Source organism: Arachis hypogaea, chromosome 11 (genome assembly GCF_003086295.3).
Source record: "Arachis hypogaea cultivar Tifrunner chromosome 11, arahy.Tifrunner.gnm2.J5K5, whole genome shotgun sequence".
Classification (NCBI taxonomy): Eukaryota; Viridiplantae; Streptophyta; class Magnoliopsida; order Fabales; family Fabaceae; genus Arachis; species Arachis hypogaea.
Genome location: NC_092046.1, coordinates 118070514 through 118094830, shown reverse-complemented (window position 1 = coordinate 118094830; position 24317 = coordinate 118070514). Strand labels below are relative to the sequence as shown.

Here is a 24317-nt window from a genome sequence, read left to right as displayed (position 1 = left end):
TTAGGACCAAGTCATCTGGGGTGAAACTCCTTCGAATGACTTTTTTGTTGTATCTCGCGGTCATCCTTTGCTTCAACGCTGCTTCTCTTATCTGGGCTTCTTCTCGGATTTCGGGGAGCAAGTCGAGCTCCTCTTTGTGCCCCCGTATATTCCCGATCTCGTCGTGGAAAATCACTCTTGGGCTTTGCTCATTGACCTCTATTGGGATCATGGCTTCTACGCCATAAACTAGTCGGAAGGGTGTTTCTCCAGTGGCGGATTGGGGGGTTGTTCTGTAAGCCCAGAGTACTTGTTGGAGCTCTTCAGCCCAAGCTCCTTTCACATCTTGTAATCTTTTCTTCAGCCCTGCCAGTATGACTTTGTTGGCTGCTTCGGCTTGCCCATTGGCTTGTGGGTGTTCCACTGAGGTGAACTGGTGTTTGATGTTCATACTGGCTACTAGGCTTCTAAAGGTGGAGTCGGTGAACTGGGTTCCGTTATCTGTGGTAATGGAATAAGGTATCCCATACCTTGTGATTATGTTTTTGTAGAGGAACCTCCGACTTCTTTGTGCAGTGATGGTGGCCAGTGGTTCTGCTTCTATCCACTTTGTGAAATAATTTATTCCCACTATTAGGTATTTAACTTGTCCTGGCGCCTGGGGAAAAGGACCTAACAAATCCATTCCCCATTTTGCAAAGGGCCATGGGGAGGTGACACTGATGAGCTCCTCTGGGGGGCCACGTGGAAATTTGCATGCATTTGACACGGTTGGCATTTTTTCACAAAGTCTGTGGCATCTTTCTGCAAGGTTGGCCAGTAGAATCCAGCTCGGATCACCTTTCTGGCTAACGACCTTGCTCCGAGATGGTTCCCGCAGATTCCACTGTGTACCTCCTCTAATACCTCAGTGGCTCTTGAGGTCGGCACACACTTTAACAATGGTGTCGATATCCCTCTTCTATAGAGAATATTTTTCACCAAGGTATAGTGTTGCGCTTCCCTTCGGATTTTCTTTGCCTCCTTTTCCTCCTTGGGGAGGATGTCGAATTTCAGGTATTCGACCAAGGGATTCATCCATCCGAGGTTTAATCCGACCACTTCAAAGACTTCTTGTTTGTCTTCCATTTTTACCACTGAAGGTTCCTGGAGAGTTTCTTGGATCAGGCTTCTGTTATTTCCTCCTGGCTTGGTACTTGCTAACTTGGATAAGGCGTCTGCTCTGCTATTTAGGTCCCGAGTTATGTGCGTGACCTCGGTTTCTGCAAAGCGCCCAAGGTGTTCCAGAGTTTTTTCCAAGTATCTCTTTATATTTGGGTCTTTTGCCTGATATTCTCCACTTATTTGGGAGGTCACCACTTGAGAGTCACTGTATATCATCACCTTCGTAGCACCGACTTCTTCTGCCAGCTTCAATCCTGCAATCAAGGCTTCATATTCTGCCTGATTATTTGAAGCTGGGAATTCAAACTTGAGGGAAACCTCTATCTGGGTTCCCCTTTCATCTACCAATATTATGCTTGCGCCGCTTCCTGTTTTATTGGAGGATCCATCTACATAGAGTTCCCATGTAGTTGGTTTATCCTCTTGATCCCCTGCATATTCTGCAATGAAGTCGGCGAGGCACTGGGCTTTAATCGCCGTCCGAGTTTCGTACTTTAAGTCGAACTCGGAGAGTTCTATTGCCCATTGAACCATTCTTCCTGCAACATCCGTCTTTTGGAGGATTTGCTTCATGGGTTGGTTCGTGCGGACTCTTATTGTGTGAGCTTGAAAGTAAGGCCGTAGCCTTCGAGAGGCTACCACTAAGGAATAGGCAAATTTCTCTAATTTGTGATACCTTAGTTCAGGGCCCTGTAGAACTTTACTGATGAAATAGATGGGGTGTTGACCGTCCTCGTCTTCTCTTATCAAGGCTACTGAGACAGCCTTGTCTGCCACGGATAGGTATAGGACGAGGTCTTTTCCGGCTACAGGTCGGGTCAAAATAGGAGGTTGGCTCAAAAACTTTTTGAACTCCTGGAACGCCTCCTCGCATTCGGGAGTCCATTCAAACTGGTGTCCCTTTCTCAATAGGGAGAACAGTGGAAGGGATCTTAGTGCTGATCCTGCCAAAAATCTGGAGAGAGCTGCTAGTCGGCCATTCAGCTGTTGGACCTCTCTCAAACAAGTCGGGCTTTTCATTTCTAGGATAGCTCTACACTTGTCGGGATTGGCTTCGATCCCTCTTTGTGTTAGCATGAATCCTAGAAATTTTCTTGCCTCCACCGCGAAGGCGCACTTTGCAGGATTTAGTCTCATCCCGTGCAACCTTATGGTGTCAAAGACTTGTGAAAGGTCAGACAAGAGGTCGACTTCTTTCTTGGTCTTTACCAGCATATCGTCGACGTACACTTCCATTAAGCTCCCTAGGTGAGGGGCAAACACCTTATTCATCAGCCTCTGATATGTGGCCCCTGCATTTTTCAATCCAAATGGCATGACCACGTAGCAAAAGTTAGCTCTGGGCGTGATGAATGATGTTTTTTCCTGGTCTGGTTCATACATCGGGATTTGGTTATACCCTGAGTAGGCGTCCATGAACGACAAGTATTGATACCCCGAGCTAGAGTCTACTAGGGCGTCAATGCTTGGTAGTGGATAAGGGTCCTTGGGACATGCCTTATTTAAGTCGGTATAGTCGACGCACATTCTCCATTTACCATTTTGTTTTTTGACTAGCACTACATTGGCTAGCCATGTTGGATACTTGACTTCTCTGATGAAACCGGCTTCTAGGAGCGCTTGTACTTGCTCCTCTACTATTAGAGCTCGCTCTGGGCCGAGCTTGCGTCTTCGTTGTTGTACAGGTCGAGATCCCGAGTAGACTGAGAGCTTGTGGGACATGAGTTCTGGATCTATCCCAGGCATGTCGGAGGCCTTCCAGGCGAAGAGATCGGAATTATCTCTTAGGAGCTTAGTCAATTCTTGTCTTAGGGTTTCCCCCAGGTTGGTTCCTATGTGAGTGTTTTTTCCTTCCTCTTCTCCGACCTGAATCTCCTCGGTTTTTCCTCCGGGTCGTGGTCGCAGCTCCTCTTTGATCCTTGCTCCACCGAGCTCTATTGTGTGAACTTCTTTGCCTTTTCCCCTCAGGTTTAGGCTTTCATTGTAGCATTTCCTTGCCAACTTCTGATCTCCCCTCACCGTTGCTATCCCCGCTGAGGTCAGAAATTTCATGCAGAGGTGGGGTGTCGATACCACCGCTCCGAGTCGATTAAGGGTAGCTCTGCCGATTAAAGCATTATAGGCCGACCCCACGTCGATGACTATGAAGTCTATACTCAGAGTCTTTGATTTCTCCCCTTTTCCAAAGGTGGTGTGGAGGGGCAAAAATCCTAGTGGCTTTATTGGCGTGTCGCCTAATCCGTACAAGGTGTCGGGGTAGGCTCTTAACTCTTTCTCATCTAACCCTAGTTTGTCGAAAGCGGGCTTAAAGAGGATGTCCGCTGAGCTTCCTTGGTCTACTAGTGTTCTGTGTAGATGGGCATTTGCCAGGATCATGGTAATTACCACTGGGTCGTCGTGCCCAGGGATTATTCCTCGCCCATCTTCCTTTGTGAATGAAATGGTTGGGAGGTCGGAGGACCCCTCTTCGACCTGGTAAACTCTCTTGAGATGTCTTTTACGAGAGGATTTTGTGAGTCCCCCTCCCGCAAACCCTCCTGAGATCATATGGATATGTCTCTCCGGAGTTTGTGGTGGTGGGTCTCTTTTATCCATATCATCTCGCTTTCTTTTTCCATGACTGTCCGACCTTTCTATGAGATATTTGTCAAGCCGACCTTCTCTGGCCAGTTTTTCTATCACATTTTTAAGGTCGTAACAGTCGTTTGTGGAGTGCCCATATATTTTATGGTACTCACAGTAATCACCGCGGCTCCCTCCTCTTTTATTTTTAATGGGCCTGGGAGGGGCAGCCTTTCGGTATTGCAAATTTCTCTGTATACATCCACTACAGGAACTTTCAGTGGAGTATAAGAGTGATATTTTCTTGGCCTATCGAGGCCGAGTTCCTCCTTCTTCTTAACTTCCCTCTCCCTCTCTTTCGTTGAGGGAGGGTGCCCGAGTCGGAGACTCGGGTCTCTTAGCCTAGCGTTTTCTTCCATATTGATGTACTTTTCGGCTCTTTCCTGTACATCATTTAAAGAGGCGGGGTGTCTTTTTGATATGGACTGTGAGAAGGGGCCTTCTCTAAGACCATTGACTAGCCCCATGATGACTGCTTCGGTGGGCAGGTCTTGAATCTCCAAACATGCTTTGTTGAACCTTTTCATATAGGCCCGTAAGGACTCCCCGACCTCCTGTTTTATTCCCAGGAGACTTGGTGCATGCTTTACTTTGTCCTTCTGGATGGAGAACCTCATCAAGAACTTTCTTGAGAGGTCTTCAAAACTGGTAATTGACCTCGGAGGGATGCTGTCGAACCACTTCATCGCTGCTTTTGATAAGGTTGTCGGAAAAGCTTTGCATCGCGTAGCGTCAGAAGCGTCAGTCAGATACATCCGACTTTTAAAGTTGCTCAGATGATGCTTTGGGTCAGTGGTCCCGTCGTAGAGGTCCATATCGGGGCTTCTAAAGTTTCTTGGAACTTTTGCCCTCATTATGTCCTCGCTAAAAGGATCTTTCTCTCCTAAGGGGGAATCTTCTCTCTCGTCGTGGGAACTCCGACCTTTGAGGGAGGATTCCAAATTTAAGAGTTTTCTTTCTAACTCTTTTCGTCACTCCATCTCCTCTTTTAGGTTCTTTTCGGCTTCCTTTTTTCATTCCCGCTCCTGTTCTAGCTGCTCGAGGCGGCTATGGATTAATCCCATAAGCTCACTAGTGTGGGAGGGTCCTTCTTTTTCTGATTCGCGCCCCTCCGAGGAGTTCACCTTCGGATTTTTGATTCCGGAGGTGCCTTCCCTATGTTGATCATTGGCTTCCTGGTGGAGGGTCTGATCTGCCTCATTGTTTCCAGTGTTCAAGTTCTCTTGTTCGGAATCTGTCTCCACATGACCCTCTTCAGGGGATCTATCCGCCATCACTGGTTGATCTCTCGGGTCCCCGGCAACGACGCCAATGTTACGGTGGGTAACCGGAGATTAATGGGCCGGATGGCGTAGGTTGGCCCAAACGTGTGAGGGAGGTGGCTATCGAGTGGACCTGGTACTCGGTGTTCCTCCGTCCGACTTGTGCGTGAGAAAGAATGGGGGGTGGTACCTGCAAAGACACTCCGATGCTTAAGTTAGCAAGAGTGGGAGCAGGTTAGAATGTATATTGGAACTTAGTGATACCTGAGGGGTGTCAGGGTATTTATAGTGGTGAACCAATAACCACCGCTGGAGTAGTGCCACCTTTTTAGGCGGATAACCGTTCCCATATCTTAGGGGAGTTAAGATATGGCTCTATGAAGTGGTTAGAGAGTTTCTAGGGGCAGTTACTCATTTAAATGAGTGTTATCTGCCAGCTGACCCTCGTATCCGACTTCCCAGGAACAGGTCGTGTTCAGTACCGACTTCTGGGATGAAGGCTGGTACTGGGGAGAGGGTCAACCCTTTGGGTTGGGCGTCTTTGCTTGGGTCCTGGGCCCTATTTATTGGGCCAGGGTATGAACAGGTACTAAAATGTGTGCTTTTAAAATCTTTAGGGATTGATTTGGGTACATAGAAATCTTGCCTCTTTACTCTTCCTGTTCTGCTCACAACAACCTCTCTTCCCACGTTCCATGAATCCCTCTCTTGCTCGGCGTCTGTGTCCCCGCCGGAAAAATCGCAACAGAAAGCCACTCTTCGTGCTGTCTCTGTCCTGTCAGCGTTGTTGTGTTTTTCTATTATCCATTTCTCCATATCCGTCGCCGTTATTCCGCCATAGTCGTCCATCAACAGCATAAGAGGTTTTTGGTTTGTTTTCGTTTTGTTTTTGAATTCTTATTTGAATAAAATTATGAAAATTGCAAAGGAAAATGGCAAATGATGGTTTTACACTTGATCTCTGAACTTCAGGTAAGTTCTTCTGTTGACAAGTTCATTAGCTGATGCCTTTATTCCTTTGCACTTCATATACCGGTTTATGGTATGCTTCAAGTTTCTTTATGTTCGAATGAAGATAATTCAAGTTTCTTTATGTTTCTTCATGTCGTAGCTCTTTTTTTTAAGACAATTAACTAGCGTTCCTACTATGTTCCACGCATTGCAAGTCGAAAGTGGAGGCGGGGGTTGACCACGGTTATCATATCTGGTTTCTTAGTGGTTTACATTGGCTCGGATTAGTTGTCATGCAGACCAGTGCCTAGTATGGCGTTAGATTCCTTCATGGTGTGAGTGGTTTACACCGGTTCGGATCGGTTGTCATGTGGCCCAGTGACTAGTGTGGCATTAGATTTCTTCATGGTGAGAGTTCGAGACATGTCATAGCTCTTTTTTGAAGGCAATTAGCTGGCGTTCCTACTATATTCCAGGCATTACAAGTCCAAGATAGAGGCGCAGGTTGACCACGGTTGTTATGTCCGGTTCTTCAGCAGTTTAAACTAATTCAAATAAATTTTTCTGAATTTGCGGTGTTTTCAGACTAAAACGATCAGAACATCACACGAACAGGATTAAGATCCGGTTCATTAGTTTTTCAGTTGAACCGGATGGTTCAACGATCTAATAATCAGGAAAATAACCGAACCGATCGGTTCAACCAGATTAACTAAAAACCTATTACCAAAGTGGTTCGATTGATCTCAAAAATCGTTTGACAAAAAACCAATCAAACCAACGGTTAACTGGTGAACTGACAAAACCGATTGGTTTTTTAGGGGTTTTCTGGTGACTCCCTCCAAAACGCCGTTTTGACCCCTTTAAAGGAAAAAACTAAATGGCAGACCCCATCCCCCAGTCCCACTCATCTCTCCTCTCCTCTCTGAAAATTCGAAGAAAAACAAACTCAACAAAGAAAAGAACCCTAACGGCGTAGCCGCGTAGCCACCACAGCCCCGCAGGCTCCATAGCCACCGCATCTCCTCTCCTCTGTTCGAGCTCTTTCTCTCTCTCTGTATTTGCCGGTGTCGCCGTCTCCTCTGTCGCTGCCTCACTTCCCTTCCTCTTCGCCGCCGGTAAGCACTCCCCTTCCTCTTCGCCGCTGTGTCTCCTTTCTCCCCTGTTTGAGCTCCCTTTGATCATAGTTAATTTTGTTCATAATTTTATGTGATAATAGTTAATTAGTTTGCGGAGTTAATTTTGTTTATAATTTTCTGTGGAGTTTGTTGATTTTAGTTTTAATGTGAAGTTTGCTGAGTTAATTTTGTTCATAATTTTGCTATGAAGTTTGCTGATTTTACCGTGGAGTTTGCTCATTTTAGTTTTATTGTGGAGTTTGCTGATTTTTTTGCTGATTTTAATTTTTCTTTGTTGTACATTGAAGATGGAACAATCACAAAGTGTTAATTATATGAATTAATCATTCTGTATTCTTGATTTGAATTCTGAATTATATGAATGAAATGATTCTGAATGTTGGATTCTGGATTTTGGATTTTGTTGTATGTAAGTTGTAATTTTGATTTCAAAATTTTGGATTTGGGTCAGCTTCTTAAGCCATGGCAAATTTCTCACCCAATTCAATCAATCATGACATTCGCGGACATGTTCCTGTATTGATATGCGTATTTTTTATTTTCATTGGTACCATTTGTATCTAAATAATGGAGAGACCTTGTGTTAATTAATATGAATGTATTATCCCTATTAGTGTTTTTATTGAGCATCTTAACGTATCCAGTATTAGTGCTTCTAGTTTCATTGTAGAAGAAAATTATATTATGCATTAAGAACAAATTGTATCCACTGGGCTTATCACTCTAACTTTTGATTCAGTAATATGAGTCCTTATAATTGTGCGGTTGTAGTTTTGCCCGTGTTTAACTAGTGTACATTAGTTGACCAAAACTTATTAATAATTTTTTTAAAAAAATTACTAATATCTAATATTGAGGTATAACATCTTTTAGTCTCATGTTGAGGTATAACTCTAAAATTATTTTCATATTAAAATTTTTTGACTTAGAAATTATTGAATTTAAATATTTAAAATTATATATTAAATTTTTAATAATTTTATTTAATATTTAATTAAATCGGTTCAATTTTGGTTAAACCCCAGTCGTACCACTAAATTAATAAGCCAATCGCCTTACCGGTTCATTATCGATTCGGTTCTCTTAACCTTGATAATTAGAGATTAAGTTGAAGTTCTGAACCCAAAATTGATGGCATTCCAAAATCCAAATCTAGAAAGATTCTTTTGTCCCTGTATATAAAACCAAAATGTACATAGAAACCCTGCCTCTTTGCTCTTCTTGTTCCGCTCACAACAACCTCCATTCGCACGTTCCCTAAGTCCCTCTCTTGCTCGGCGTCTGCGTCCCCGCTGGTAAAACAGCAGCGGAAAGCCGCTCTTCGTGCTGTCTCTGTCCCGTCAGCGTTGTTGTGTTTCTCTGTAATCCGTTTCTCCATATCCGTCGCCGTTATACCGCCGTAGTCGTCCGTCAACAGCATAAGAGGTTTTTGGTTTGTTTTCGTTTTGTTTTTGAATTCTTATTTGAATAAAATTATGAAAATTGCAAAGGGAAATGGCAAATGATGGTTTTACACTTGATCTCTGAACTTCAGGTAAGTTCTTCTGTTGACAAGTTCATTAGCTGATGCCTTTATTCCTTTGCACTTCACATACCGGTTTATGGTATGCTTCAAGTTTCTTTATGTTCGAATGAAAAGATAATTCACACTTGTTTGATACCATCTAGAATTTGTATACCATCTGTTTGATAAAAGTTCTGCTCGACCATTACTTTTATATTATAATCAATATGGTTTTTGAACTCGGTTCATGTGATTTAATTGATAAAGTTATGTTCGATCATTAGTGTTTGCAAATGAATGTTGGTATGAATGTGCTTTTGTAAAATTAATTTTTATTAAAATTGGATAAATTTCAATGTAGTTTGTGTTTGGATTTTTTTTGTCGGACATTATTTTGAAAAATGAATATTGTTTGGACATGTTATATAAAATTACATTGAAATGCAAAATTACTAGAAGGAAAGTCAAAGATCAAAATTAACATACTACTCAATATAAAAGGTCAAAATAGGTAATTAACATCTTATCACTGTTTAGAACAAAACTCAATCTACATTGAGCTTACCCAATATTATCCAAATACAAGTGTATTCATTTGAGGCAAACTTAACATGCGTTGGGAGATGACCAACGCCAAACCAAACATCCACTAATATATATGTTGTGTATTATCATTCTTTTTTGCAGGTTCTCAATGACAATTAATAGTTCAACCATAATATTTCTGGTTCATTCTTCTAAATAATGGCCTACGCGGTGTCATTTCCTGGTGTTCATTTTGTTCCATTGGGAAGAATTCTGTGCAGACATGACAGATTCATTTTAGCTGCACATTCAAATAGGAGAAGATCAACAAAGAATGTCCAGCTTCCACGACGTGCCAAGCAACCTCCAGAGTTTGGCGTTAATCTGTTCTTGAAGAAGCCTAGCCCCACCCCTGAAACAAGAGAGGAAAATACTGATTTCCGTGAAGGAGGATCTATTGTTGCCAACGAAGAGGAAGAAGAGGAAAAAGAAAATACTATTGTTCTTTGGGAATCTGATGAGATTGAAGCCATCTCTTCCTTGTTTCAAGGGAGAATCCCACAGAAGCCTGGAAAATTAGAACGGAAAAGACCTCTTCCACTTCCAGTTCCCTACAAGCTTCGACCCTTGGGACTACCTACACCAAAACGACTAGTGAAATTAGCAGCTCCAGCAGTAGCTTCATCCCGTGCTTCTATGGCTAAGAAAGTGTATAAGAGCCCAAGTTTCCTAGTTGGGTTAGCAAGAGAGATCAATAAGCTTAAACCAGACAAAGATGTATCTATAGTTCTTGGAAAATGGGTGCAGTTCCTAAGGAAGGGATCCTTATCAATGACAATACGGGAATTAGGTCATATGGGGCTACCTGAGAGAGCTTTGCAGACATTCAATTGGGCACAAAAGCAACATCATCTCTACCCAGATGGTTGGATTCTGGCCTCAACGGTTGAAGTTTTGGCCAGGAACCATGAGTTGAAGATTCCATTCAACATCGAAAAGTTCACTGCTTTGGCAAGTCGTGGTGTTTTGGAGGCAATGATAAAGGGTTTCGTTAAAGGCGGAAACCTTAAGCTTGCATTGGAGGTTCTTTTAGTTGCAAGAAGGGACAGAAGAATGTTGGATCCAAGCATTTATGCGAAACTGATATTAGAACTTGGAAAGAACCCTGATAGACACAAGCATGTAGAGTCATTATTAGATGAACTTGGAGAAAGAGACGAATTGAATCTAAGCCAGCAAGATTGTACAGCTATAATGAAAGTGTGCAATAAGATAGGGAAATTTGAATTAGTCGAGAGCCTGTTTAGCTGGTTCATACAGTCCAGTTCCAAACCAAATGTTGTCATGTTCAGTTGTTTGATTCACAGCCGCTACATGCAGAAGAAATACAGGGAGGCATTGGCTGTAGTTTGGGAAATGGAGGCTTCAAACTGCCTCTTCGATCTTCCGGCTTATCGTGTGGTGATAAAGCTGTTTGTTGCTTTGAATGATCTACCTAGAGCTGTGAGATATTTTTCAAAGCTTAAAGAAGCAGGATGTTCTCCCACTTATGGCATATACAAGGACTTGCTTGGAATCTACATGGCCTCCGGAAGAATGGCAAAGTGCAAGGATATCTGCAAGGAGGCAGAGGAAGCAGGATTCAAGCTGGATAAATATTTGGCCTCACCCGATTTGACGAATCAAAAGCAATAGGTTTTCATAATCTTGCAGCTTCTAGTTGTTTATATCAATTCTTAATCATTCTTAATGCTGTAATGGCTACTATGCCATTATAAGCTTCCATGTACATTCTGTTATGAAGGATGAGGGGCAGAAAAATTTGCAGTATACAAGTGAATTGTGAAAACCACTTGTATCTTGAGCCATTTATAAACAAAAGCAAACTAGGAAAAGTTAGGGGCCGATTGGTTTAGGCGTAATGAAAATAAGACATGAAAATATGATTGATTAAACATTTTAAAAATATTTTCAACGAAAACATTTTAAAAAAACAAAAAGTTAAAAACGCTATTTTCATGTTTTCAGTCTTTCCAGTTTTAACTTTTGAAAACGTTTTCACACCAAAACACGGTGTATTATGTGTCTCCATATGTATGAAAGTATGACCATAATAATGTTGATATTATTAACTTTAACTGTGTTTCAATTGAGAACCAACAGGAATGTGAAAAGCCTGGGATTAGAGACATTCGATTGAGAACTGCCAGTTTCTGATAATAGGTAACAATATACGGTTTAGAAGAAATATCAATTGAAGGGTAATGTATTTGAAAACAAAAAGTTCAATCAAGTTCATTTATTTTATGATAAACAGATACTTTAAGGTTCTAAGGTCTAACAGGAACAACAGTAAAAAGTATGCAAATTAGTATTTACTAAAGCTCACTTTTACATGCTATTGCTGCCTATACACTAAAATTAGTAACCCTCATTAAATTACCTCAGCTATACCATCAGTTAAATATCCTGAATACTAATATGCTGTTGCTATTTCAATCTGCATTCTGCATAATACTGTCTAAACATGCTGCTGCTACTTCAATCAGCATTCTGCAATATGCTTTAATCAAATGGCTCAAGATTGAAGATGAAGGGGCAATCTTCTTCAGGAAGCAACACGTACAGTGAGATTACCACCTCTAGAAGAACTGTTTCTCATGATCTCAAATCTGTGTTTTGATGTTTTTTGAGTTTGATCACTGTCTTTTCCTTCATTGTCTTGTCTTTTTGCTCCTTTACTACTCTCCGATACTCTATGTTTTTGCAGTGTAACCTTTGCTCGTTCTTTCTCTCCGGAAAGGCGATTATTTGTTGCAGGATTGGGGCGATTATTTGTTGCAGGATTGGGGCGGCAGCTCTGGCTAGTTGATGGAGCAGGAGAAATTGTTCGACTGGCTTTAGACACATTTGTCTGATTGCACTCTTCGACCAAAATACTATATCGTTCGGTTGATGTTACATATTCACAAGAAGATTGATCACTTCTGGTCTTCGATTTTGAAGGTAATGATACAGCTGCTTCACTCCCTGAACATTTTGGTTGATTCTGTGCTTTGCTACTTCTGGTGTTACTTGACACAGCCTGAGGAATCCACTAACATTGATTAGGTGCAGTTAAAATAACAGTTTGACGAATTTCTTGACTAAATTATTAAACTAGACCAGGTAAAGAAAGGTTGAACCGACCCCAAGTCTAAGGAAGTCTCATAATTTTGAAGATGAGTGTGATCAAGACGTAACAGTTCATGTATAGATCATAAGTTCTAATTTATAAACAAAAGCAAACTAGGAAAAGTTAGGGGCTGATTGGTTTAGGCGTAATGAAAATAAGACATGAAAATATGATTGATTAAACATTTTAAAAATATTTTCAACGAAAACGTTTTAAAAAAACAAAACAAAGTTAAAAACGCTATTTTCATGTTTTCAGTCTTTCCAGTTTTAACTTTTGAAAACGTTTTCACACCAAAACACGGTGTTTTTGGTTTTGGGACAAAGATTCGAATCTCTCCTACTCGTTTTTATATTTTTTTTTCTCACACTGCATTCACCCAATCTCCTACTCGTTTTTATATTTTTTTTCTCACACTGCATTCACCCAATGTACTTCGCTCGTTCTTTTCCGTCTTCTCTTCCGTTGTTAGGATATCCATTATTTACCAATTTATACATCTTTTGAAAAAGTGAATTTTTTTTTTATTTTTTTATTTCAATTGACTCAATTTTTTATTTTATGCTTGATTTTTGTATCTTTGAGTATATAGACAAGGTAATTAAAGAAAAAAATAGAGCTCTAATTAGAATTAAAATATGTATTTATTGAGCTTTTTATTTTATTTAGTATTGAGTACATACTCTCTGAATTAACATGTATTTGTTAAATTTCTTTATTTTTGACCTTTATTTTTTCATTTAAAAAAATAATTTTGTTATGAAAATAATTTTTTAAATCGATAATCAATAATGAAAGTATCGATAATTAAAATTAAAAAATATATAAAAACTTAAAAATATTGACAAGAAAGTTGGTTTTTTGTTTTAAATTTTTTAAACTTTAATATTTATTTATTCATTATTTTATTAATAAATTATTTGTTAAAAAATTGTTTGCATCATTAAATTTTGATATTAATTAATTGATTCGTTCGGTGTAAAACTAATTTTAGTTTTGATTTTTTGTTTCAATTGATGTTATATATATATATATATATATATATATATATATATATATATATAAGAGATACCAAATTTTTCTAAAATAGTATAATAAGAATAATTTATTTCATATTCATACCGTCTAAAAATTAATTGTTAATTTAATAAAAAATTAAATAACTAAAATCGTGCATTTAATAAAAATATAGTTTTGTGATTTTAAACTATTGAAAATGCATTTTGAAAATAAACCAACAAAACATATTTTTATTATTTTCGATACTTAAAAATGAATCTTCATCTCACAAACCAATCGTGTTTTCTAAAATGGGAAAAGTTGAAAATGAAAATCATTTTCAGAAAATCAAAATAGAAGACGAAAACAGAAAATATTTTCACAAACTAATCAGCTCCTTAGAAAGCCTGTACCTTATTACCCTGTGATTGTGAAGGCGAATTCGTGCGATAAAATGAAGGCATTGGTGTTGCTTTAAAGTTAAGGCTCTTCCGGAGTTTTTTAATGTCAGCTTCTTTCTTCTCCTGCATAAATAGACCTTGAATATAAGAAAATTCTTCAAGCTTCATAAATATGAAACTAAGTGGGGTCAGCTACATTTAGTTAGAGTTACACAATCCTTTGGAAACCAGATCTTTCATATTACTCAGACAAATTACATATTAACATTAGCATAAAAAAAAAGGAAACTCATTTGGAACTTGGTAACTTCATTCCTTTCTTCAAGTTTAACCGGTTTGAAAACTTTACCCTGATATTCTATCATGCATACCAACTTATAAGAACCATAAGATATTATTGGTAACTTATATTACCTGTGATATTGCTTGTATTTGATTCATCTCAGCTTCCTTGGCGTGCAATTTTTCTTCCAACTTCAAGTAGAACTGAGTAAAACAATCATGGAAACAAATCAACATTCTTAAAAACCCATTTTTTTCTTTTAATGATAAAAACATAAAAGCACAGGGAAAGTGAGACTATAAAATGATAACACTTGCCTCTTCTCTCCGTTCCGCTCGTTCACTACATTTAAAGTTGAAAGCTGCAGCCTTAGGCTTACCATCAGACTTTGTTGTATTGAAAGTTCAATTTGACCTATATGACATTAATCACAGATAAAAAATAAGGAAATCAAAACATTATTCCGTACAAATAGCACTACAGGTTACAAACCTCTCTGCTTCTTGAATTCCTTTGGAATTGGTTTTTAGCACAGTAGCTTGGGATTCTGCATCCTTTCTAACCCTTGAAACTTTATCACTATCACAATTTAAAAGCATTTCAGGTATGAAAAATGTGAAGTGAATAATAACATTTCCAGAAGAGAAACAACTACCTTTTTCTTTCAAGAATTAGGCTTTCCGGAACTTTAGAAACCTGCATACGGAGGCACAAAAGTTAAGGGGAATCCAAAGAGTAGAGAATACCCCAAATCAGTCCCTAACAAACTTTTTGCCGGACAAACAGATTTTATCCACCAAATGAATATTCAAACTTTTATTTATTTAGACAAATCATCAATCCTCACATCAGATTGTTCGTCTATATGGAGGGACTGATATGAGAATTTTAAAATTTCTTAGAAACTGTTATGTCATTATTAAACAACGATAAGGACAGATTTGTCTATTTTTTATTGACGTGATGATTGATTTGTCTAACAAAATAAATGGTTAGAGACTAATTTGGTGATTAAAATTTGTTGAAAATTAAAGTGTCCAACTAAAAATTTTATGGGAACTGATTTGGGGTACTACTCCAACAACTATAAGCCAAATATATAGAAGGGAAACCATGTTCATACCGTATAGCAATACAATGGAATTAACAACCAAAATTTTTAATACTCATAAATTCTTCCCTCTTTGGTGGTTCTGCTCAATGATCGAGTAGTTGGAGTTGCAGGTTTAGAGGAATTCTTTCCCATATTTGTTCTCCTTGGACTCTCTCTACCATGATATTTTGCAGGGTCCTTTGATGATCTTGAAGAACTGCTTTTGCGCACTTGAATATTTTTCACTTCAAAATTCAGACTAGGCTCGGTCTTTGTTTCCTATGTATATAAGAAGCAAGGTTGTATAAGAAAGGAAACAAGGCTTCAGTTGAAGAAAATATAAAATATAAGCATAAGCACATGCTGTTATGGTTAAAATGAGTAATCTTGATGTACTATCTTCATAGTATTTATTCTGCACCCAATTAACACTATTCACGCCAAACACTCGAAATGTGTACCTTTGGAGAAGGATTCACAGGATCATGCAAAATTGCTCTATCAACACCATGAGCTGGTTCATTCACAATCATACTGGTGCTTCTTGAAAATTCATCATCATTTGCAGTTTCATCGTCTTTCTTCGCTTCAGTAATCCCCTCATCACTGACTAAGAGTATATTTCTTGTTTCATTTTCAAATTGACAAGCTTCATCCAAAGTAATATCTTTATGAGTGAAATCTTCCAAATAATTTGAACTGTTAATAGGAGATTCTGTCTGCAAACTTGAAACTGAAACAATTGGACATTCTCTGATGACATATTCTCTTTCACATGTAATCATTTCATAATCTCCATGGTAATCTGAACCATTGTGTTTATGCACAAACTCCTCTTGGGATCTTTCTTCTATTTCAACATAGTTGCTTGCTACATCTGCTCCGAAATCTTCTTGGAATCTTTGATCAAATTGAATATAGAAGTCATCTTCATTTGGCTCTCAGAAATTCTTTTCTATCTGAACACAATGTGTATTTTCATCCGAATCGAAATCCTCTCATGACATTTCATCATATTGAACATAATGAACATCATCATTTGAATCAAACCTTCTTGGTTGCTCTTTCCCTCTGAGCCTTTGTTTTCGGAGTTTGCTCTATCCGATTTGTCATGACCACCGGATGGAATAAAACCAAAAAGGCCCTTCTCCTTGCAATGAGCCTCGAAATATGCTTTTTTCTGAGTGACTAAACCTGGTTTTGAACATTTCTCAACCTCCTCTAAGTACCTATTGTGAGAGAAAGAAGACCTTCTTTCCCAAGATAAAGGTTCTGTTTCAAATCTGCCAAATGAGATCGAGCCCGAATGTATAGAATTGGCCTGCAAATTTGGCAAGGAAGAATCCAAAGCAACAACAGTCATGAACAAAAATCAAGCTTTTCGTATCAACATTAAGACCATATCCATTAAATTCTCATAATGTTGATACTATTGCAAGATATTACAGTGAGTTGCAAGTGACCGGGGAGAAAATTACATGAAAAAAAAAAGAGATAAAACATGTATATGCAGTATTACAAATCATAGATATGAATGTTTCCTTAAGATGCAACCCGTAGAAATTAGAACACAAACAAAATCTATCCAACTGGCATAGTATACCTTCAATAGTATACCTTCAACCTTACTAAGAATGAACTGGCATAATAACAACATTACACTATTCAATTCCAGTCAATTTCTTTACCTAAATCTAATTTTAGATTAAGTTCAAGAAGCAATAATATATGAGATCGAAACTACAATGTATCAGAGACTATGACACAATAACTGAATATACTAACTAAGAATTACCAAAACATAAAAGCATGTGTGGTAATGGATTATGAATGGAACATGATAACTGAAGCTGAAAGTGAAAACCATAGATCCATGCTGAAATCAACAAAAGTGGATGAAAAGACAACACAAAAACCTGAAAGTTAATGCTGAATGATTCTTCAACCTCCCCAGCCATATCATCAATCATTACCCTGAAAAGAAACCAACCAAACACACCCTTATATTACTGAAACACACACAAACACAGAAGCACAGAAACCATAGTTGTAAACAACAAAGAAAGCATATAAGATGCAAGAAGAAGTAACCGCAGTTTCCAATGGTCCTTGTGTTAACAAAACCCAGGAAGCATGTTAGGTATCAAGAAGACACGTGAGACTACGGAAGCCAATAATGCTTCGAAAGATTCCCCCTTTAAATCCCAAGTTTGGTTCCTAAGTTTGGTTTCTTTGGTTGGTTCTAAAGAAATAATAAATAAATAAAATAGAAGGAGTTAAGAGTTAATAATGTAAGGTAGAATCATGTGCAGGGTGTATTGTTTTGTCTTCGTTTTGAAGCGACACGTTCAGAGTAAGAGGTATGTGCCAGTTTCACTTTCATGACTAATGGCTTTAACGGATAGTTAAGTCACCGTTTGGCTCCTAAGCATGTGGTGAAGACTGATGACAGAGGCACGAGAACTCAGTCACGGCAATGCGGTGACTCTGTGCACCCACGTGTTCCCATTTCTCTCTTTTCATTAAAAGTGATAAATTTCAACACCACCACCGGAACCTACAACATTAGAGATCTCAGATCTTTTAATAAAAAATAAAGAATTTAAGTTTAATGTACTTTAAAATAATTTTATACATATATTTAAATTAACGATGTTAAGTGTCTGTTAAAATTAGTTATTAATATAAAATATATATTAAAATATAAAATATATTAAAAATAAATTAAATTATTATGTATTTATACATAAATTTAGAATATGTGAATATATTTGTCTTTTATTTTTTTGTTAAGTTTTGGTAGTTGTAAGAATTTATTCTCTTTAATTGTTACTAATTTTTATTTTTATTTTCTCTTTTTATTATGAATTCTCATCCTTTTGACTATGAGTTTGGTTACAATTATATTGTAGGAAGTAAAGATTTCAATAAGAATATGCATCAAGGATAGAACAATCAAAAGTGGGAGGAGCCTCAAGCTTATGGACAATTTTTTTGGTAACAACCTCCTCTGATTTTTTATAGGTATAATTCCACTCCTAATGCATATTAATCCAATAGCTATGGTGGACCCCCTTGTAGTTATCAACAAATCCCACCATATGCCTATGAACCTCATCCTCAACATAACCCTCAACCATACTCACAAGCCCTTTTTTACCAAACACCTTCTTATGACCCTCATCCATCATGTAACCAATCACCTTTACCGCATTCTTGTGCCCATTATGAGAGAAAACCCATAGAACCACCTACATTCCAATACAATTACTCCCTAGGACCACAAATTTTATACACACCACCTTTATACCCTTACCAAGAAGAACCACCTTCCTATTATAAACCCTTCCTCCCAAATAATGAACCCTCCTATCCACCCCAAGCCCCAACAGATGATTCTCTCACTTTATTCTTTCAAAGGCAAGAAGAGATGAAAAGGGAGGTACTAGAATCCACGGCCGCCTTGATCAAGGTAGTAAACACTTTAGCCTCCTGATACTCACACACTCAAGGCACTTCCATTGCCAATTGTGGAGAATCAATAGAAGAGTGTAGCAAGAAGGAGAGATTGAAAACTCCAATGGAGAATAAGGAGTGGGATTTCGTATTGGAACAATTGGAGAAAGCTATGATTGTTGTTGAAGAGGAAGAAGTGGTTGGAGATTTAGGAGATGTTGAAAATCCATGGGAACGTAGAATCATGGAGCCCTCTTCCAAGAAGCTTGAAATTGATGTTGAGGAGGGTGTACAACCTCCAAAACATATCATGGTTGAAGATTTTGAAGAGATTTATCAAGAGATGGATACAATTATTGGTGAATTCTTATCTACAATTGAATCCTATCCCATTGGACTTGAAAAAGAGATTAAAGAAGAAGAGGTACAACCTCCCATGCCCTTGGTAAGCAATGAAGAAGAGATTGAATTGGAAGAAAGCTACCAAGAGGAGAAGGTTGAAATTGAAGAAGCGTGCCTAGAGGTGAAAGTTGTCAAGGAAGAATACAAGGGAGTGAAGCTTGCAAGACCAATGGAAATACCTCTCCCCAAGCCATCACCATCCATTCTTTTATTCAAATGGGTAAACCTCTTATCCCTAAACTTCATGATTCCACTTGAATATGATTTGCTTGAGACGGATGGACAACTTAGAGCTCTTTATGGTTTTAAGAGCAAAAGGGAGATGGTTAGTGGTTGGCATTGTAAATCAAAGTTCATGATGGTTGCATGTTCAAGGCTTAATAGCAAGGGTTGGTGTAGAACCAGAATGCTTGGGTCTAGGATGATGTTTGGTCACTTGAGTGAGAACTCCAAGATTATGGCACCCGGATGGATTAATGATAATCAACTTGAAGACGGGTGTAGAAACAAGATTTGGGATCCGGGAATACATGAGGATCAATTTTGGGGGCCCTTAGCTTGTGCGGAACTCCATCAAGGCTTGCTGGCATTAATTTTGAAGAATGGAACTTATTAGAGACTCAAGTATTGGTGGATGTTCAAGGATGGCTTCAAACACAAGCCACATTGATGAGGAGCTCCCCATAAGTCCAACTTAAGGACAATAAATAAAAGTGCTAGGTGGAAGACACCCCACCATGGTAACATCTTTCCTTTTTCTCCTTTGTAAATATTGGTAGAATTAGTTTAATTTCATGTTTTGTTTAGTTTGTTGAGTTTAGTTGGTAGTTTGGTATGTTAAATAAGGTTTTATGGTGTTTTGGTAGCTATTTGGAGGTTTGGAATGCTTGGTTTGGCGCAAGAACTTGGAAAAATTTTGAAAAATAGAGCACCAACCCACGCGTATGCATGACCCAAGCATTTCCACTATCCCGCGCACGCGTCACCCACGCGTACGCGTGGATTCAAAATTTCCACCTCCATACAAATTCGAGAGAGTTGTGCCAGTTTTGGACTGGAATTGTGCCTCTAGAACAAAGCCAACCCACGCGTACACGTGACCTACGCGTGCGTGTCGCCTCTCTGAATAACCCATCACGCGTACGCGTGACCCACGCATACGCGTCGATCCCATTTCACCTCACCACGCGTACGCGTGGAATGCCTTGTTTCACATACTTCTTTTCTTCTCTTCTTTCCATTTCTTTCCTTCTTCTTTCTTCTTCTTTTTCTTTCCTCTCTTACTTATCATCGAACACTACCACACACCATCAACCATTAGTTAGTTTAGTTAATTAGCTACTTAGTTTAATTTTTGTCTAAATTTCTGCTTTTCATGATAAGTGTTGGATTATTAATATTGTTTGCTGTTTATTGTTGCTAATTACTGATAATGTAACAGTCCAGACCACCTGCTAGTACGATATTGTCCGCTTTGGCACACAAGGTCTCACGGTTTTGTTTTTGACGATAGGGATGATAGCCGAAGCCCCCCCACACTCACTCGTCAAAATGCGTCATGCTAGGGAGAGGTATCCATACCCTTATAAGGCATGCTTCATTCCCCTCCCCAACCGATATGGGACCTTACAGATAAGATGTTGTTTTAACATCATTGTTGTTAATTGTTATTGTTGGATTCTCTTGTTGAGGTTACAATTTATTACTTGGTTTTGAATTTTTCATGCTTAACCTTTTGAACACCAAGTACATGAGAATTGCCTTTAACGAATGTTGAATCTTTTTAAGTTGCATGACTTGGCCACCATGTGATTTGAATCCTTTCCTTTGATTAGGCAATTTCTTGATGGATGTGTGCATTTATCTTAATGCATTGTGTTTCTTGATCATATGCATCCATATGTTTTTTTAGTTTGAATGCTTTCATGCTTCTTTATTTCTTGTCTGGTTGTCTTAACCTACGAGTTTAGAGCATCTTAAGCACACTAGAATGAGTGAAGTGCACACTGATTTTTATCCATGTCACACATTGGGTCACTCACTTCATTCTAGTGATTATTACCTCATTCCAACAATATATGCTTCCTTGCTTTTGCATTTACTTGTCTTCTTATCTGGTGTCTATTTTTCGTGGAGGATGCACCATAAGCAACAAACGAGGCGGGACAAAGAACATGCAGCAGCTGGTTGAAACACCAGTTGAAGGTGGCAATCCAGAAAGTCATCGTACCCCCTTACTCATTTTTGAATGCACCGAGGACGGTACAAATTTTTAAGTGTGGGGAGGTCGTCCGACTAGTCGGTGTTTTTGGGTGACAAATTTCTAATCCCAACACTTTTGCATTTTATTTTTTAGGTCTTTTAGGATTTTTAGTTGCATTTTCTTACTTTGCATATATATACATAATAAGCTTAGTCAAAATAATGAAATTTTTCAAGAAATCTATCTATAGGGCACCCCAATTGATTTGAGTAAAAATTTTTCATTGAACTTGCTTGAACTATACATTGTGGAACATGTTTTGACCTAAGAACACAAGCATGCGAGTTTTAAGCCTAATTGTGTGGTTACATCATATAACCACTTTATTTCCTTCTTGTGTGATTATTCTCTTTCTATGATTATAATCTTTGATTTGTTTGATTCTCCTTATTTGGCATTGTTTTTACATAGTTTTTAGTATGTTTTAGTTACTTTTTATTATATTTTTATTAGTTTTTATTCAAAAATCACATTCCTGGACTTTACTATGAGTTTGTGTGTTTTTCTGTAATTTCAGGTATTTTCTGGCTGAAATTGAGGGACCTGAGCAAAAATCTGATTCAGAGGCTGAAAAAGGACTGCAGATGCTGTTAGATTCTGACCTCCCTGCACTCGAAATAGATTTTCTAGATCTACAGAAGCCCAATTCGCGCGCTCTCAATTGTGTTGGAAAGTAGACATCTTGGACTTTCTAGCAATATATAATAGTCCATACTTTACCCGAGTTTTGATAACGCAAACTGGCGTCTAAACGCCAACTCTCTACCCTTTTCTGGCGTTAAACGCCAGAACTGGCATAAAAGTTGGAGTTAAATACCCAAACTGGCACAAAAGCTGGAGTTTAACGCCAGGAATAGCCTCTACACGTGAAAGTTTCAATGCTCAGCCCAAACACACACCAAGTGGGCCCCAGAAGTGGATTTCTGCACAATCTATCTTAGCTTACTCATTTTCTGTAAACCTAGGTCACTAGTTTAGTATAAAAATCACTTTTAGAGATTCATTTTGTACCTCATAACATTTTACCTTAGAACTTGTATTTTCTACGGCATGAGTCTCTAAACTCCATGGTTGGGGGTGAGGAGCTCTGCTGTGTTTCGATGGATTAATGTAATTACTACTGTTTTCCATTCAATCACGCTTGTTTCTATTCTAAGATATTCACTCGCACTTCAACCTGATGAATGTGATGATCCGTGACACTCATCATCATTCTCACCTATGAACGCGTGCCTGACAACCACCTCCGTTCTACCCGTAATAGCTTGAGTGCATATCTCTTGGGTTTCTAATATAAGATTAGAACCTTCGTGGTATAGGCTAGAATTATTGGCGGCCATTCTTGAGATCCGAAAAGTCTAAACCTTGTCTGTGGTATTCCGAGTAGGATCTGGGATGGGATGACTGTGACGAGCTTTAAACTCGCGAGTGTTGGGCATAGTGGCAGACGCAAAAGGATCAATGGATCCTATTCCAACATGAGTGAGAACTGACAGATGATTAGCCGTGCGGTGACAGCGCTGACGTGGCGGAAATTGGCGAGTTAAGAATTGTTATAAGATATGCGTTGCAAGTATAGTTCTTAACCAACCAGGAATCCGCTTATCAATTTAGAAGGGTTGTCACAAAAATTAAAATTAAAATACTGGGAGTATGAATCCCAGGTCGTCTCCCAACGAGTTGCAGAAAGGTGTGCTATTTTATTAATCAGATGTTTTCAAAAAGAGTTTGAGTTGAATAAGCAGGAAATTAAATTAGAGAAATTAAGTAATTTAAATAAAAGCCTTGACTGGGAGTAGATTAGTTGGAAGCCCTATTCTTGTTGCAGTACTCTCAAGATTAATTGATAATTGAAGGTTGTTCTGTTTAGTTATCCCTTACTAGTTAAGGGAAAGTCAAACAAGTTGGATTCCTGTTTCTATTCACAAGTCCCAATCCGCTTACTTGGAAGGACTGACGTTAGTGACCAGACAGCAATCCAACAATAAACCCAATTACAATTTCTCTTTTGAGCATTCCAACTCAAGGGTTCCTTTCAATCAACTCCCCATCAAGTTAGGGAACTACTCGCTCATTATGAATGTAAAACTCATAACATAGGAAAGGAAATTAAAGAAAGACATGATAAATAAAACTCAAAGGAATCAATTAAAAATAAAAGTAACTCTTGTATTAATAAATTCTAAAATAATCCAATTGTGAAATTGAGTAAATTAAAGGACATGGAAGAGTAAAGCCAAGTAAAGAAAACGAACTAGAATGACGAAGTCTTGATGAGGTAATAACTCTTCTCAATATCCCAATGCAAAGAGCAATAGAAATAAAAATCCTAAGAACTATGAATGTGTAGAGAGAAAACCTAGAGGAGGAGTAAAACTAGATCTAAAAACTAAAAATTGTGTAGAGTGAATGTTGTTTTTCGTTTCTGCATGTTCTTTGGCTCTAGTTTGCTTTTCTGGGCTGAAAACTGGGTCAAAACAGGGCCCAAAATCATCCCCAGTGAATTCTGCAGATTATGCAGATCGTGCACGTCACACGATCGCGTCATTCATGCGGACGCGTCATTCGGCGTTTTGCTTTGCCACGTGGGCGCGTCGTCCACGCCTCCGCGTCACTGCGATTTCCTCTCTTTCGCGTGGTCGCGTGAGCCATGCGACCGCGTCACTTCTCGCTGGTCATCTCCTCAATTTCTTGTGTTCCTTCCATTTTTTGCAAGATTCCTTTCCAATCTCCAATTCATTCATACCCTATAAAGCCTGAAACACTTAACAAACAGATCACGGCATCGAATGGAATAAAGGAGAATTAAAATGCGTAATTAAAAGTCTCTAGGAAGCAAGTTTTTAATCATGTAATAATTTTAGGAAGGAAATATAAATGCATGATAATCATATGAATAAGTGGGTAAAAATCATGATAAAACCACACAATTAAACACATTATAAACCATAAAATAGTGGTTTATCAACCTCCCCACACTTAAACATTAGCATGTCCTCATGCTTAGTTGAAGGAGATAGAACAAATGAGTAGGAATATGTAAAAACTCATGCAATGCAATACAACATATATATGTAAATGCAACTATATGATTCTTGT

At 38.5% G+C, this 24317-nt stretch overlaps 1 protein-coding gene, 1 long non-coding RNA gene, 2 other non-coding genes and 1 pseudogene across 8 annotated transcripts; 4 read left to right on the top strand and 1 right to left on the bottom strand.

Moving 5' to 3' along the window:
- The first annotated feature begins 5972 nt into the window (after window positions 1-5972).
- LOC112725752 (small nucleolar RNA snoR101) lies at window positions 5973-6036 on the top strand. The gene has a single exon (XR_003164838.1). It is a non-coding gene; the product is annotated as a small nucleolar RNA snoR101 (small nucleolar RNA).
- Window positions 6037-8227: 2191 nt separating this feature from the next.
- Window positions 8228-11369, top strand: LOC112722430 (pentatricopeptide repeat-containing protein At2g01860). Of its 5 annotated transcripts, none has more exons than XM_072207109.1 (3): window positions 8251-8549; window positions 9309-10841; window positions 11310-11369. In XM_072207109.1, exon 2 carries the CDS (start codon window positions 9366-9368, stop codon window positions 10839-10841), a length of 1476 nt encoding a protein of 491 aa, XP_072063210.1. In that variant the 5' UTR covers window positions 8251-8549; window positions 9309-9365; the 3' UTR covers window positions 11310-11369. The 5 variants fall into 5 exon arrangements, with proteins under 5 accessions (XP_025629227.1, XP_072063210.1, XP_072063208.1 ...); XM_072207107.1 differs by having other exon boundaries at window positions 8260-8542; XM_025773442.3 differs by lacking the exon at window positions 11310-11369 and having other exon boundaries at window positions 8228-8542; window positions 9309-10995.
- LOC112725750 (small nucleolar RNA snoR101) lies at window positions 8625-8688 on the top strand. The gene has a single exon (XR_003164836.1). It is a non-coding gene; the product is annotated as a small nucleolar RNA snoR101 (small nucleolar RNA).
- Window positions 11370-14162: 2793 nt separating the features above from the next.
- On the bottom strand, window positions 14163-17441 carry LOC114924675 (uncharacterized; annotated as a pseudogene).
- A 426-nt stretch (window positions 17442-17867) lies between these two features.
- Window positions 17868-22353, top strand: LOC140176384 (uncharacterized). Its single transcript, XR_011867675.1, has 2 exons — window positions 17868-19695; window positions 20469-22353. It is a non-coding gene; the product is annotated as an uncharacterized lncRNA (long non-coding RNA).
- Window positions 22354-24317: the final 1964 nt, after the last annotated feature.

What these genes read in the sequence shown, in the direction of transcription:
- LOC112722430 (XM_072207109.1), top strand. Translation starts at nt 9,366, where the DNA reads ATGGCCTACGCGGTGTCATTTCCTGGTGTTCATTTTGTTCCATTGGGA.